The sequence below is a fragment of the Coccinella septempunctata genome, chromosome 4, assembly GCF_907165205.1.
Source record: "Coccinella septempunctata chromosome 4, icCocSept1.1, whole genome shotgun sequence".
Taxonomy (NCBI): Eukaryota; Metazoa; Arthropoda; class Insecta; order Coleoptera; family Coccinellidae; genus Coccinella; species Coccinella septempunctata.
Window position 1 is genome coordinate 29,938,666 of NC_058192.1, and position 15,470 is coordinate 29,954,135.

General features: G+C 37.1%; 1 protein-coding gene across 2 annotated transcripts; it reads right to left on the reverse strand.

Annotated features, from left to right (window-relative positions):
- Positions 1–2,731: 2,731 nt before the first annotated feature.
- Positions 2,732–13,341, reverse strand: LOC123311975. Of its 2 annotated transcripts, XM_044896119.1 has the most exons (3): positions 13,273–13,341; positions 11,658–11,914; positions 2,732–2,998 (listed from the first exon to the last, which is right to left on the reverse strand). In XM_044896119.1, the coding sequence occupies exons 1-3, from the start codon at positions 13,289–13,291 to the stop codon at positions 2,960–2,962; spliced, it is 315 nt and encodes a 104-aa protein (XP_044752054.1). In that variant the 5' UTR covers positions 13,292–13,341; the 3' UTR covers positions 2,732–2,959. The 2 variants fall into 2 exon arrangements, with proteins under 2 accessions (XP_044752054.1, XP_044752053.1); XM_044896118.1 differs by lacking the exon at positions 13,273–13,341 and having other exon boundaries at positions 11,658–12,106.
- Between the last annotated feature and the right edge of the window lie 2,129 nt (positions 13,342–15,470).

Below are 15,470 nucleotides of genomic sequence, written 5' to 3' on the forward strand. Positions count from 1 at the left end.
GGAAAATATAAGAGATCAGTATAATATCATAATATGCAGTAGCTTGAGGAGATTTCAAAAATATTAACTAGAGAATGAAATGCATATGATGCAGTGGGTATATCTTCCGAAAGAATTAACAGATAATTACAAGAATGTCTTCTTTGGCCAAAGATGGAAGAGGTTACATCAGCTGTAGATTTAAAAAAAAATCAACCCGAAGATGAAATGCATATGATGCAGTGGTTGGGAATGGGTATCTCCCAAAGGAATTAACAGATAATTACAAGAATGCATCAATATAAGTAAAAGGAGTTGAAGGAAGTTTCATGTAAAGATGCAACTTCACCGTTGAACAAAAATTTCACATGAATAAACAAGTAACAGGGCATCTTGCGCGTATTTGTGGCTATTCATCTTAATACATTGATGTAATTATAATAATTAGGTATTTATTAGTACCTTAAGACATTTACATTGTATAGGACAAGTCAAATGAAAAATAGAAAAATCCATTTTAGGGAACTTATTCTCCGATGACATTTATCGAAAATCCTGCAGTAAACTTTTCGCATTAATTCACTCAAACATGAAATTCTCAAATGCCACCACTTTTTTGGGTCTCCCAATAGAAGGAAATTCTTTGTCATACTCTTCATTCACAATCTTTCTGATTGTGGAAATATTGAATTACACACCTTCCTCACGAATACAATTTGTCAAACAGAAATTATCTTGAAGAAAAATAGTAAGTACTCCTTCGATAGTGTTGAAATATCTGCAGATTCGTTTTTACAACGAAAACTCAAGTGTAAATCACAAATATTCGTTAACAGCTGAGAAAATAGTCTGGTTTATTTCTTTTTGATTTTTTGATTGGTCAGGAACACAAAGATGACTGTAATCTGTGTTCGATATCAACGCAGAACAAAATAAAGCGAGAGAGTATCATTAGATTTTCTTTCATAGAACAAGGATAGAACATGGAGGCGCCGCCACGAAACGAATCTCTTATTTTCGATTTGGTCTAATGTCATTCCGTTAAAAAATTGACGAGTGCATACACCATGTTTTTAGACATCTTTATCATTGAGTATTGATCTCAATGATTATATACCCATAAAAATAATCTACATTGAGTTCCAAACAAAAATGATTTTTTACATATTCGTATATGTAACAGTTTTAGTTGTAAAAGTAGTAATTTTTCTTATTTCTTAGGTCATTTGAATCAAGATGAAATTATCAGTAAAGAAACATTTTTTTTACAGGATTGGGTTTTAGTTGTTGCAAATACGAATTGCGTTTTTAGTGGCCAGTGGTATGTTCGTGATTCGTGATAAGTTCTTGAAGGAACGACAACCTCTCCACCTTTTCGAGGGGAACTACTTTAATAAAGAGGTAAACGAGGCTACCACTCTGCTCTGAACTTCCACTAGACAATGGTGCACTGAGATGTTCATGAGCTGTTGATGGGTTTTTGCGGAGTTACTGAGAACTAATACTTGAAAAAAGTAGCAATTTTCATTGGTTCCTTCCCTAGGTCTGATTTCTTAGTACCTAAGCTTAAACCCACCATCAGTTTATGAACTTCTCAGGGCGGCATTGTCTGGAGTAAGTTTAAAGTGGATTTCTCCGTACCACAGGTTCCCTTATCGCTCCTTGATAAAGGTGAAGTTGTCGTTCTTTCAAAAATTACAAGTAGTAATACCACTAGTGATTGAATTGTCGTGATAAGTCACTTATTTCATAAGGTAACGGGACGTGAGTCGTATTCAGAAAAAATGTTCAATATTGGACAGACTGCGTTTCCGCGCAAACTTTCTCCTCAATTCTAGTCCATTATTAGAAATTTGGTGGGGTAAGATCCGGAGATCGAGATGGTCAAAGAAATTAAACCCTATTTCCCCTTCAACGGTCTTCAAATAATGTATTTTACATCTGATTGATGGGCTAGATCGCCATCCATTTGGAACCACCGATAGAATGCCTTCACAAGAGGCAATCCAATTGATCTAAGAAATTTTCGAACGTCAACTGAAATTCTGAAGAACCCTTTGCGTTTAAATTTTCTCCCTAAATGAAATACATATCTAACTTCGTCACCCATTATTAGGCAGAATATATTCAATCGAAATTGAAAATCGATTTTGAATTTCTCTGAAGGATTGATTTGATATTAAAAATGCTCATTCCGACGGTTGAAAATTCCTTGTTGGGTAAATTTCGCTTCGTCAGACCATTGAGTATTAGTTCCTCAACTAATACTCAATATATTATGAATATTCGAAGGTCAGATCAAGAGTTTTTTAAAGGTTTTTTATTCTTATATTCTCAATATAACCTATGCCAATGTTGTCTGTTTGCAGTAATAATTTTGAACTTCTTGTGCGGCTAAACTATTCTCCCATATTTTCATCAGAATTCGATTAATTCTGAGTTCACCTTTCGTCATTCTATGTAACTCGGTATATTTAATGATGAAATTTCGATATGTTCTTTCAACAATCCTTCCACTTCCACAATAAATAACAAATAGAGCGCAAATTACATTATTCGGATAATATTCCAATTCGAAATTTCGAAATATTTGGAATAATAACAAGAGCTGCAGTTTTGATAAAGCACGAATGAACATCATATCTCAGATGTTCAAGGTGTTCGTAAGTAATGTATCTGGGTGTGAAAAACAACATTGACTGAACATTATCAGATCAATTAATTTACAGCGTCAATTAAAAAGAAAATTCAAATTCGGCATGTGATCGGAAAAAGGTCCATTCTGAATATGAATGAAAAAATTCATTTTAGGCCAATAATGTTATTTGCACACCTATATTATTTTTCAACGTAGATACCATTATGGCTAAAAAAAATGGGGTGCTTATTTGAAAAAATCTTATCCCTAGACCGGGGTTTTCAGGTGCTGGCGGAGACGGCTCTTCAGTGGGGCGAGAGGGACCTGTCTTCCTTGTCCCCTTCAACCTCGTCCTCTTCCGCGGCCTCGTCCCCACGGTCGCTAGAAAAACAGTATCAAATATAAACTAATCGAAATAGATAGCTAGATGGAAAAATGGAGTAAATTTATATATTTCTCATCCAATACAGAGATTTTTACACATTCCATTCCATTCCATTACTGCATCCCGTTACCGGGAATAAATCTACAGAAAGAAGAACAAAAAAAAAAAAATTGCGAACAGAAGTAATTTCTTAGGGCTAGTTGCGACTGTGTGCCCTCCTGTGACTAAAAAGATCTAACCGAGACCTGCAGATCCTTCCACACTCAAGGCACCAACCAGATCTGGTCGCCAATGTATCCTTCTCGATTCTGCATTATAACTGTGTACCAAAGACCTCCACTGTGACCTGTCTAACGCTAGTTGTTCCCAGTTATGATTGGCATTAACTAATTTTAGGGATTGATGTAGTGTATCCTCAAACCGCTTATACTGGCCTCCTGGTTTCCGGGCTCCCTCAGTGAATTCGCCATATAGAGCTATTTTGGGGAGTCTTGTGTCTTGCATCCTCAGAATGTGGCCGCTCCATCTGAGTCTGCCTTCGTTATTTGAGTCTCAATTGTTGTACAACTCGCCCGTTGCAAGACTTCTGCATTCGAAACCATCTGATGTGCATTATCTGTCTTAGATGACGTTGTTGCGTTTGTTCAAGCTGCCTAATATGTCGCCTGTAGGAAGCTTTCGCTTCCGTAAAGAAGCGTTGGGAGGACCACTGCTTTGTAAACAGCTGTCTTGGTCTTCAGATTGAGGTCGTGATTTTGAAACACTCTGTCCTTTAGCTTTCAGAATGCCCGTGATGCCGAATTGATACGGTTTTGTATTTCCGTGTCTAGATTAGCCCTAGTATTTATGAAGCTTCCCAAGTATTTGAACTGCTCGACCTGTTCTAGGGTTTCATTCTCCAGGGTGATATGTGTTTGAAGGCTTTCTGGCGGACTTACCAGGATTTTGGTTTTGTCGATATTGAGTCTAAGGCCTAAGGCTTCGTATATAGGTGTCCAGCATTATCTGTGGAACCTCTGGGCTGCTAGCGATGAGTGAACAGTCGTCTGCGTATTGAAGTTCCGTGATAAACTTGGTACGGGTTTTTGCTCTGAGGCGCTTCAGGTTAAACAGACCTTCATCAAATCTGAATCTCATCCCAACACCTCTTACGGGCATACTCATGTCAGCAATTATCGATACAGCAATGGCGAAAATATTGAACAGTAAAGGCGCTAACGCGCAGCCTTGTTTTATTCCAGAGTTGGTTGAGAAATGGTCGGTTGTAGAGCCATTATGCTGTATTCTAGCGGTGTTGTTGGTATGAAGGCTTTTACACACTGCTAAGAATTTTTCGGGTACTCCAAGGCGGGCCATGATTTTCCATAGCGCTCTCCGATTCACCGAGTTGAAGGCCTTACTTAAATCGATGTAGGCTGTATAGATCCTTGATTGTTGTTCACGGGCCTTCTCTTGCAGCTGTCGCAGTGTGAAAATTAGGTCCACAGTACCTCGATTTGGTCGAAAGCCGCACTGGGATTCAGCTAAAATCTTTTCTAAGGGTGAAATCAGACGATTAGCCATAATCTTCGAGAGTATTTTGCCGGCCACGCTAAGCAACTATATGCCCCTGTAATTGTTGCAATTTGACCTATCGCCTTTGTTCTAATAGAGGTTGATGACTAAAGCGTCTCTGAAGTCTTGTGGCACATCTCCTTGTTCCCAGATCTTGCTGAATAGTGCTAGTAGATTATTGACATCTTCATCCAGGGCTTTGAATACCTCCACTGGAATGCTGTCTAGACCTGGTGACTCATCATTTTTCATAATTTTTATCGCACTTATTATTTCCGACATTGAGATTTCGTCATCAAGCGATGTCATCGGACTATACGCGGGGAGCAGGTCTAAAATGAATAAATCCGAGTCGTTATTTTGATTCAGGACCTGCGAGTAATGCTCCTTCCATCTTTCTAGAATTTTTCTATCATCAGGTAGTAGAGCTCCATGAGCATCTCTTATAGGAAAGTTAGCTCTTCTGCTTGGACCATAAACAGTTTTGATAGCTTCGAAAAAACGCCTGTTATCATGGTTATCGGCGTAAGCTTGTATTTCCCCAGCTTTTTCTTTCCACCAGCTATCCTTGATTTTTCTTATTTCTTGACGGACCCCGCGTTTTATGTTTGTAAGACTCTTTTGGGCTGCAACATCGCCGGGCTTGTTAATTGCCGTTCTCATCGCTTTGTGTTTTGCCTCCAAAAGAGGTGCGGTATGAGTTTCGCTGTCGGCGAACCAGTCTGGGGATTTCCGGGAGCGTTCTGTGCCCAGTATTTCTTTTGCTGTATTTGTAAGAGATGTCTTGAAGCGGAGCCAATGACTCTCAATGTCGTCATTATAATCCGGTGGTGTTAGGCTATCTTTGACGGCAGATGTGAATCTTTCTTTTGTAGAAGGGTTTTGTAGTTTGGAGATTTGAAGGCGCTCTCTTAGATACTTTGGCTTTCGTTGGTATTTTGGGAGCATTGAGATTTTCATTCTCGAGATAACCAGCCATTCAAGCGCTTTTGGTATCATTATAACCAATAATGATTGGTTATAATATCGTGACGTCATGAACTAGCCCTTCAACGTCATCATTTTGAACCGCAGATAACCGGAGATAACCATACTCGAGAGCTGGGTTAAACTTCTGGTTATTGAAGTCAGGTTAGAAGTTGTGAAGGGCCATAACCAAGGGCAAAACCAGCAATAACCGCGGTTATTACGGGTTATTCGCTTGAAATCGATTCTTGTTTTCGAAATAACATAACCTAAATATTCTTTCGCTTTCTGTTGTATTTTCAGAACTTCAGAAGAATCACAAGTGATTCAAGTTCTTCTCATAGCTTTCTAGTGTTTCTTTAATTAATTTAACACTTTCCCTGTGTTTTTTATTGCATTGTACAGGGTGGGCAAATTTCGATGTTTTAGCACTACAGCTTTCAAACCAGTAAAGATAGACAAAATCTGATACCCCATTCTCGTTCTCTTTTTCTGAGAAACTAGCAAGAGTAGTATTCATTTCTGGTCACATTCTTTTGTTTTCGAGTGATAAGTGAAAAATTCGATTTCGAAATAAATTTATATCTCCGCTAATACTGATTATATAGCTCTGAAATGAAAACATTATACAGGCACTTTTTTAAGTAGAATCCATTGGCGTGACTGCCTTTTCAGCAGGATTTTTAATTACGAAGCTATGACCCAAAGTTATGTTTTTTTAAATAGGAATCTAGATTTCTGTGCAATTTTTTGAAAGCTTATTTTTTACTGATTCCAAAAATATATATCATCATATGGTTTCTATCAATATCAATAATAGAAAATGGACAAAAACCTAGTTTCTCAATATTTCTATGGTTTCTACTTTTGATGAGAATAGAAAAATGTAGCATCTTATGATTACCACAGTCTCCTTCTATTAGTTCTTTCATTTCTATGCTTTTCACTCAATTTCTCAAAAATTCAAATTTTGTGTAAATTGGTAAAAAGCATAGAAAGAACGACATTGCCGGAAGTAGACTGCTCTTGTTATGGGAATTTCTATTTTCCTGTGTTCGTCAAAAGTTGAAACCATAGAAATATTGAAAAAATAGATATTTGACCATTTTCTAATATTTATATTGATACAAACCATATGATGATATATATTTTTGAAATCAGTGAAAATTAAGCTTTAAAAAAATTGCATAGAAATCTAGTGTTCCCTTTTAAAAAACATAACTTTGGGTCATAGCCTCGTAATTGAAAATCCTGCTTAAAAGGCAAGCACGCCACTGGATTCTACTTAAAAAAGTGCCTGTATAATGTTTTCATTTCAGAGCTCTATCATCAGTATTAGCGGAGATATAAATTCATTTCGGTATCGCCATTTTTTCAATTTTCGCTTATAACTCGAAACGAAAGAAGGTGGCCAAAAATGACTACTACTCTTGTTAGTTTCTCAGAAAAAGAGAACGAGAATGAGGTATCAGATTGTGTCTATCTAAACTGGTTTAAAAGCTGTAGTGCTAAAACATCGAAATTTGCCCACCCTGTGACCCTGTACGTGGGTTCATTTCTTCCAGTGAATATATATCAATTTTATCTAAAAGTTTAATTCATTTATTATCAGATTGAAAAGGCACATATTATTCTGTTGTAATATTTGAATTTAAATATGAATTTTGGGGCGCAATCGTGGAGTCTAAAAGTGGATAGGAGCTTACTATATCTTTTCATTCCATTGTAGCTCCTTCAGATTTAAGTGAAACGTAAGTATAGTTAAGGGTAAGTGTTATTTTTTACTTCTTAGCACCTATTGTCATTGATCAGTAGGTATGGCATCATTAACATTTAAGCTTTCATGCATTCTAAATTGTGCAACGAAAAATTAAACGGAGTCAAAAACTAAAAACATTTTTTTTCGATCTTAAAGTAGAATTTCAGAATGGAATAATGCAAACAAGTCAGTTCATTCCAATTGTATCTATGTATATTAATAAAAGAGGATCCATGGTTTACTTCAAAATGCTTTATTGTTCAAACGATCGCACCAAATTGGACAATTCTTTTTTTGTTTTGTTTATTATTGTTAGGGCAAGGTTTATATAACAAAATATTCCCACAAAAAATTGTATAGAACAGAAAAAAAGGCATTCCTTTTTTTTACGACCAATCGAGCAATCACGATGAGTTAGTTATTATTATCTACCCTAGAAATAATTTAAATGGCAAAACTAGGTTTGCCGGGTCAGCTAGTTTTTAATAAAAATTGAAGAATTTGTGAGCAGTATTTCAGTCTAAAAAAATTTAAAACACATTTAGAACTATGCCCTATACCGCATTTTTCAAATCCGGACAATTTGCGTATTGAAAATAATTCTGAATTTGAACAGTAGGTAAATTGATCACGAATTTCATTGCTCGATATTTTACTAAACTTAACATAACCTCTCACTTAAGTCACTTTTGAAATTTGAAGAATCCTCATTATATGGAGGGTAGAGCCTCCATACCTCATTATTATGAACTTTCTGTATCGAACTGGCATGAAAATATGACAGATTCGAAGTTGATCTTATTCAATATTGTATTTTTAGGTCCAACATTTATGTAAAACCCAAAAAAGGCTGAAGGCTCGTTTACACGGGAAGAGTTTCTTCTGTCAAATATACGATGATCGAACTTGAGTCATGCTAACACATTTGTCAAAAATTACAACTATAAGTTTCAGATCCTCTATCGCCTGCGAGTATGGCATACGATTTCTCGACCAAAAACAGGAGAGAAAATATCCCCGTGTAAAGCTGCATTCACAATCAATTCGCGGGCCGAAGTGCACTTCGGCACGAAATTCACCATTCGCAATAATCTTGGAACCAAATACTCAAATGAATCAAAAATGTAACTGATCAAAACATAAGCATCAGCATCATCTATAGCCGGCACGAAATCCCTTGCCAAATTGATAGTTTGCAACTTGCAAGAAATTTTGTCTTGAATTTCATTATGAATGGTAACGGAAAACGCCATCTGCTAAGCTTCCGTGCCGAAGTGCACTTCGGCACGTGAATTGATTGTGAATGTAGCTTTAATCACAGTATAGACACCATGGTGTCTATACTGTGCTTTAATGGCCCTTGAGCGTGTGAAGTGAGGGACGACACTTAACGGCAGCAACAGCTGATAGCCTATATCTCTAACTTTTGAAAGATTCTCATTTTTAACTCCTGGTATCGAACTGGCATGATAATTGGGAAAACAAAAGTTGAGCAATGAAAAGGATTTGAAGTTGATAATAATGTAATTATAAGTCTATCAAGTACAAATCAGGCGGTTACCGGCTGGCAGTGAACTTAGAGACTATTCGTAACGTCAATTTCAGCTGATCTTGCTTGGCTGTTTTGCGAAAATGAACATTATCGACTAGAGGAAACGGAACGAATTGATCTTGAATTTTTGAAAATTCACTATATTTTGCACCGAATGTGGGTTGCGGATCGTCCTACGGGATATGCAGAATGATTTTCGTGCTATTAATAATAGGCGTTTTCAGGTTGGTTTCGTATAGAAAAAGACGTAGGTTCTCGGGAATTATAATATTAAGCCTGAAACTATAAGAAACGACAACAGGGTGTAAGTGAAATTGGACATAAACAAAATGGCAAAATTTGACACCACAGAAAGGCTTCTGAACACCCAACAAGAATTAATTAAATAAAATCGTTCAAGTTAATTAATAATTTGGCATATTCAGCAATTCTAAGTTTCCCTTTTCATTGCAACTTCTATTACTATGTTCGAAAAATACACTCCATATCGCCTCTCTCTACTCCTATACCGTTCTTTTAATGGAATCTTTTCCACTAAACTCGATAAAAAGAACAATAGGAGTTGAGAGAGGCGACGGAGTGTATTTTTCGAACTTAGTATATATAGAACGGGCCAATATCCTAAACGAAACCATATGATTGCAGAGGTTGAGTAACTCATCACGGCATCACGGAATAATTTCATTTAGCCTATTGATTTGCGATAATTCAAATAACAAATGATCTAGGGCCGTATTAGGATCAGTAATGATTTTGAAAGTTTTTTGTATGTGATTTTTTGTCAAACGCTTTATTTTGACTAGTTCTAACGAAATGATAGGTAAAACAGTGGAAGAGACTCTTTTGGAGTATACCAGAGACAGAAGACTTTCTCTGTGGTGTATACTTAACTCATAATTAAACGTCGTTTAAAGTTAATTATTATCAACGAGTAATAACTCTTTGTTATTAAATCAGCATTATTATTGATAATGATAAGGATTGTCAAGCAAAAGGTACCTAAGTTTATATACAACACTTTCCTTGTAAGGTAGGTACCTACGTCTTATGCGAATTTGTTTTATTAATGTTAAAGAGGAACGTGAAAAAAATGTCTGTTAGTGCGAATACGGTGAATGATTGCTAAGCAGGTGGTGCTAATCGACAAAGTTTGTTGTTAACCTTAGTTTAGTATGATTTGACACACAACTTTGAAAATAAAAATACTTATGGCATTACAATAAAGGTAAAAGTAAAGGATTGGTATTCAGTAATGAATTCATCATTCAATTCTCAAAATCCAAAGTGGGAAGTTCTGCAGCCAGTTCAAGAAATTATTTTAGGTTAGAATCCTGCCCTCAAATATTCATTACAGGAGCATTCAAATTTAGTGTTAGCTTAGCCATTTAAATGACAGTTAAATGCGCAATGTAATTTAAGTTAAGGGTCCATTTTAAGGGACAATTAACACTTAGTGTGCATGGTGAAAACTAGTCTAATGCTGAAAATAGGCACCATTCGCTTCGATGCAGTGAAATAAGTTTTGCTAAAAACGTTACGTACATTACTCGAGATTTCTGGTGTAAATTGACGGCATTCATTAATGATCCAAGATCGCAAATCGTCCAGTGACTCAGACTGGGTTGCGTAAATCTTGGATTACAGGTGACCGCATAGAAAATAGTCCAGTGGAGCCAGATCAGGTGATCTGGGTGTCCGCATATTCCAATCCAAGCGTGAGGAAAATTTTTATCTAAGAACTGATGCACCGATTATGCGATTTCCGTAAATACCGACCAAACATTTAATTTTTGTGGAGGATGAGTATGCACCTCACGAAATACTCTTTGATTTATACTGACCAATACCGGCAGTTATGTTTTAAAATGCCGTTAAGGTAAAATGAACACTCCGAAAAACAGATATCGAACATGTAGTTTTGATTAGAGTCATTCGGGGCAACTGTGCGCACTTTTGCCTTTCAAGCCATACCCTGTTTCAAATGTTGAAGCTAGGAAAATTAAAACATACTCATAAGATAGAGAATTTTTTAATGTATAAAAAAACATCAAAAAGCAAACAAACAAAATTATATTTCCGCAAAAAAGAATTTAGTAGAGAGTGTCGGAGTGCGTTCACATGCCCCGTATTGCGGGTAAGTGTGCGCACCCTCACGGGGTAAGTGAACGCAGTGCTTTGTGAACCACACAATCAAGACAAATTACAAAATAATGTCATCAAAATGTTACAATATTAGAGAAATGCTGTTTATTGTCAATTCAGAAGCGCCTTTTTACAAGCAGTGCCCCTGTTGGTGGCTCTTCATATTTTTCTGAACAAATAGGACAATATTGATCGAGTCTTAACCAAGAAAATCAACAATGTCATAATTTATTCCTCACTGAACTAATGCCCATATAATGAATCTAGGCGCACACTTACCCGCGCACACTTTCCCCAGTAAGCCAAAATTTGAATTGACGTTCTTATAGAGTTAAGCATCTAAGGAAACCTAAAATTTTTTATTATATATTTAGATTAATATGCCCATGATCGAATAAAATATTGCTTAACACTGTCGGACTCGGAATTTGGACCTGGAAGAATTTGCAGAGAGGCTAAAAATTAACAAGAAACTAGTGAATTTGATTGATTGCAAATAAAAAGTTAAAGGAACGTGGCACGGCGCACTCCTATGAAAAACTAATATGGCGATTCTGCGCCCTTGCTTCACCCAAATGAACCCCTCTTTCATACATTGCATGGTCGAGATATACGCACTGCGCACACTTACCCACTGCGCTCAGTTACCCCGAATGACTCTACAGTTAATCATTTTACTGACCACTTCACAGAACTGGAGTCGGCGAACGGGATCATCCCCATTCGGTTCCTGAACCAATCGTATCTTATTAGGATGGAATTTTTGTTGTTTCAAGATTCTCACAATTGTAGTGCATAGTACATCAGATATATCGAACAATTTCCTAGTAATGAAGATCGGATCCAATGCTACATGACCTAAGACAGCCACGTCCCTCGCTTCTTTTTCATTCACTCTCATTGTGTTTCCGACTGAACCAGTAGCGCCGAATTTGGTAACTGTAAGCAGTGGATAATTTTTTTCCAGGATGTCTTTCATTGAAAATAGCAGCTGTTGTTCGCGCAGATAGTCGTTATTTCTAAAAAATGATTTGATCATTTCCACCCTAGTTTTTTTCTTCGGGATACCTATACCATTTTAATTTTACTTCAAATTTACAATCGCTTTGATACACTTGTAACGTTCTTAAAAACTCACGATAGACTTAGGTGAATCAAAAACATGATCTTTTGGGAAAAACAAATCAATAAGATATTTCTTTTTTGATAAAAACTCACATTATTGGAACGACAATTCCTTCGGAATTGTTGTTTCCATTAATATTTCAATACATTTTTTGGACAGAAAACTGACAACATAACCACTAAACAATTTTGAAATGTGTCGGATACGAACAATATTCTCGAGATAAATTCCACATTGCCTCTTTCACTATTTTTGCTGTTATTTCATTATGGATAGATATTTTGAAGTGAAATTTTAGGGTCATATAGTACTCGATACGATCTTGCGATAGCTAATTAGTTATCGAAATACTCCTAATCCCTATTCTAAATCAAGGGGTTCTGCTCACCCCCGTTTAGGAATTGAAGTTACTGGGATGAAAAAAGCGGAATAGTTGTTCCCCCTCTAATCAGAAATTGACGGATCCGAGCGATTTTATACATATTCATTTTAAAGTTGGAATATCAAGGTGTTGAGTTTTCGTTGGACCATCCTGTATAATATGACCCTGATAGGCGACACTAAGCAATTATTTCACTCCAACAACCACAGCCAACAACAAATGTTCATTTTCCATTATTCCATTCCTTGTGTTTGTTATTTCTTCCAATCTGAGGTTTCAATGTTATCACGGCCATAGGTCATAGGTTAGATCGCGATACCCGTGGCGTTGACGATCCATTTTTAGATTAGATCTACTAGTTGTATGTGGATTAGATTGCCGGTGTGAAGTTGGCTGACTAGGCATTAAACAAGTTGAGTTCAATCAGAGACAAACTCTCTTGTCTCTGGTTCAATGTTTCTAGGTGGCGGAATCCCGAAGATGCTCGAAGTAGGGATAGCCGGCAGTGGCGTGGGCCTATTCTTATTTTCGCCAAAATAAGACTGCCGCAATTCTAAATACAGATTAGAAGCTAAATGATTATGAATATTTGATAATATGCATAATCAAAGATATCTTAATCGACCAGACAGGGTGGTGTGGAACAAGAAGAAAAGACAGGTTTGCTCATTTACTTTGCTGTGCCACAACTTATTGAGAGCTTATGGAAAGGAGATATACGCGAAATACGAAGCCCTTGCTCGGCAGGTGAGAGGCATAAGTGGAAGTTAAAATCTGTTAGAATAATACCTCCAATTATAAATGCCATGGTCTAGTTAATCGAAAAACAGTTGCACACATTGAAGAACTCAATCTGCCTCCAAAACTCAACTGAAATAACCTGAGAAGCGTAGTTTCCAATATGACGGTCTTCTGCATCCACGTGATTATGTTTGGAGTCCAAACACAATCGCCGTAATATTGGAAACTACGCTCCTCAGAGGTGATTTCAGTTGAGTTATATGTAACCATGGTCTCCTTTCCATAAGCTCTCAATAAGTTGTGGCACAGCGAAGTCAATGAGCAAAGCTGTCTTTTCTTTTTGTTCCACACCACCATGTCTGGTCGATTATGGGATTATGCCAAAGATATCTTTGATTATGCATAAGGGTGATCGGCCACCGAATGCGAAGTTGAGCGAAGCTCAGCGTTTTCAATGTTAAATGATGAGCTACGTCACTCGATTCGTAGCTTGTCGATTATATTAGCATTGAAAACTCTCAGCTTCGCTCAACTTCGCATTCAGTGGCCGGTCACCCTAATCGTCACCACCGTTGAATCCCAGTATACAGATGTTATCGCTCTCTGGTAATGCGTGTGAGGTATACAAGTGGTGTGGAGTGAAGTGTTGAAGGAGTCCTTCTCAGAGACATATCAACTGATGAACTACCTTTCCCATATCATTATGCCGTAACAGATAAAATTGGTTCCAGCAATTTGTGAGCATCCTGATGAGAGTTGTTAAATTGTTTCTTCAACGTTGTTGCATAGCTGGCACTTAGTTATATATAGGTGCAAACAAACTGAAAGCTAAACATCTGGGCACTTCTAGTATTTAAATACACCGCCGGTGTCTCGACATGGTTAAACACAGATCTACTGCATTTGGACAGAGAAATTTTAACCACCCTAGTACAATTAACACCCAATAATACACGCAAACTCGGCGACCGAAAGGCTATATCAACTGAGAAGGCGGCCATGGGCTGATCTGCTTGGATAAAGCATGCCTACAAAAAAGAAGATGAAATAAAGTTCTATTTCCAACATAACAACAATCTTATGCACCAATTCGGCTAGCGATCCGCACGGCTTCTCAAGAGACAAGACAAGAGATGAAAAGCAAATTCATGCATGCGAGATTTCATACTAGAGCCTTCACTAGGAAGAAGTGGACCTGCTGGTATCAAACATCTTACTGAAACAATGTTATCTGTATCCACAACCTAAGGGATACACAGGATCAGGTAGTGTTAACACTCAATTACATGAAACATACCTGAAACAACAGATAGACACGATAAAATGTAGACTGTGTAACAACGCGGAGGAATCGTTGCAGCACCTTTAATTTGGTTGCTCAGCCATAGCAGCCACCAAATGCCTAAATCGTTATAACAACATGGCAACTGATATGTCTGAAGTTCATCCGATGACTGTAGTATCTGGGGCAAATCCTCACAAAGTATCGCAATTCAGCAAAAGTGACGCATTGCAGTTGTATTTATTCGCCCTAAATTTGAAATATTGAAGCTTGTCTGATAATCTTCTTATGAATATCAGACATCTATATTAATAAAAGAGGATCTATGGTTTACTTCAAATGGCTTTATTGTTCAAACGATCGCACCAAATTGGACAATTCTTTTTATGATGAGTTTATTATTGTTAGGGCAAGGTTTATATAACAAAATATTCCCAAAAAAAATTGTACAGAACAGAAAAAAAGGCATTCCTTTTTCTTACGACCAATCGAGCAATCACGATGAGTTAGTTATTATTATCTACCCTAGAAATAATTTAAATGGCAAAACTAGGTTTGCCGGGTCAGCTGGTCTGTAATAAACAAGAAAAAACTGCTGTAATTGTCGACGTTTTCAACGTCCGATTGAGTAGCCTTGGTAGAAGGTTTTGCCCGACTCCTCAGTGGCCTACCCTGCCTGGTGATTTGAAAAAAAATATACGTAATGTTAACAGAGAACTTCATCTGCTTAACTTCCGTGCCGGAGTGCCTTTCGGCCTGCGAATTGATTGTGAATGCAGCTTTACAATCTTTACATACAGACATTGACAACTGTCTTTGTTTACATACGATCTCGGATCTGCGGTCACGTGACTTAAATATTCGTCCGCTCTCGGATGGTATTGCCGAACACGGTGTGTGATTAACTAACGAGTTGAATCACAGAACATGAATTAACCTTTGGTTAGATTAGATGAACCATCAT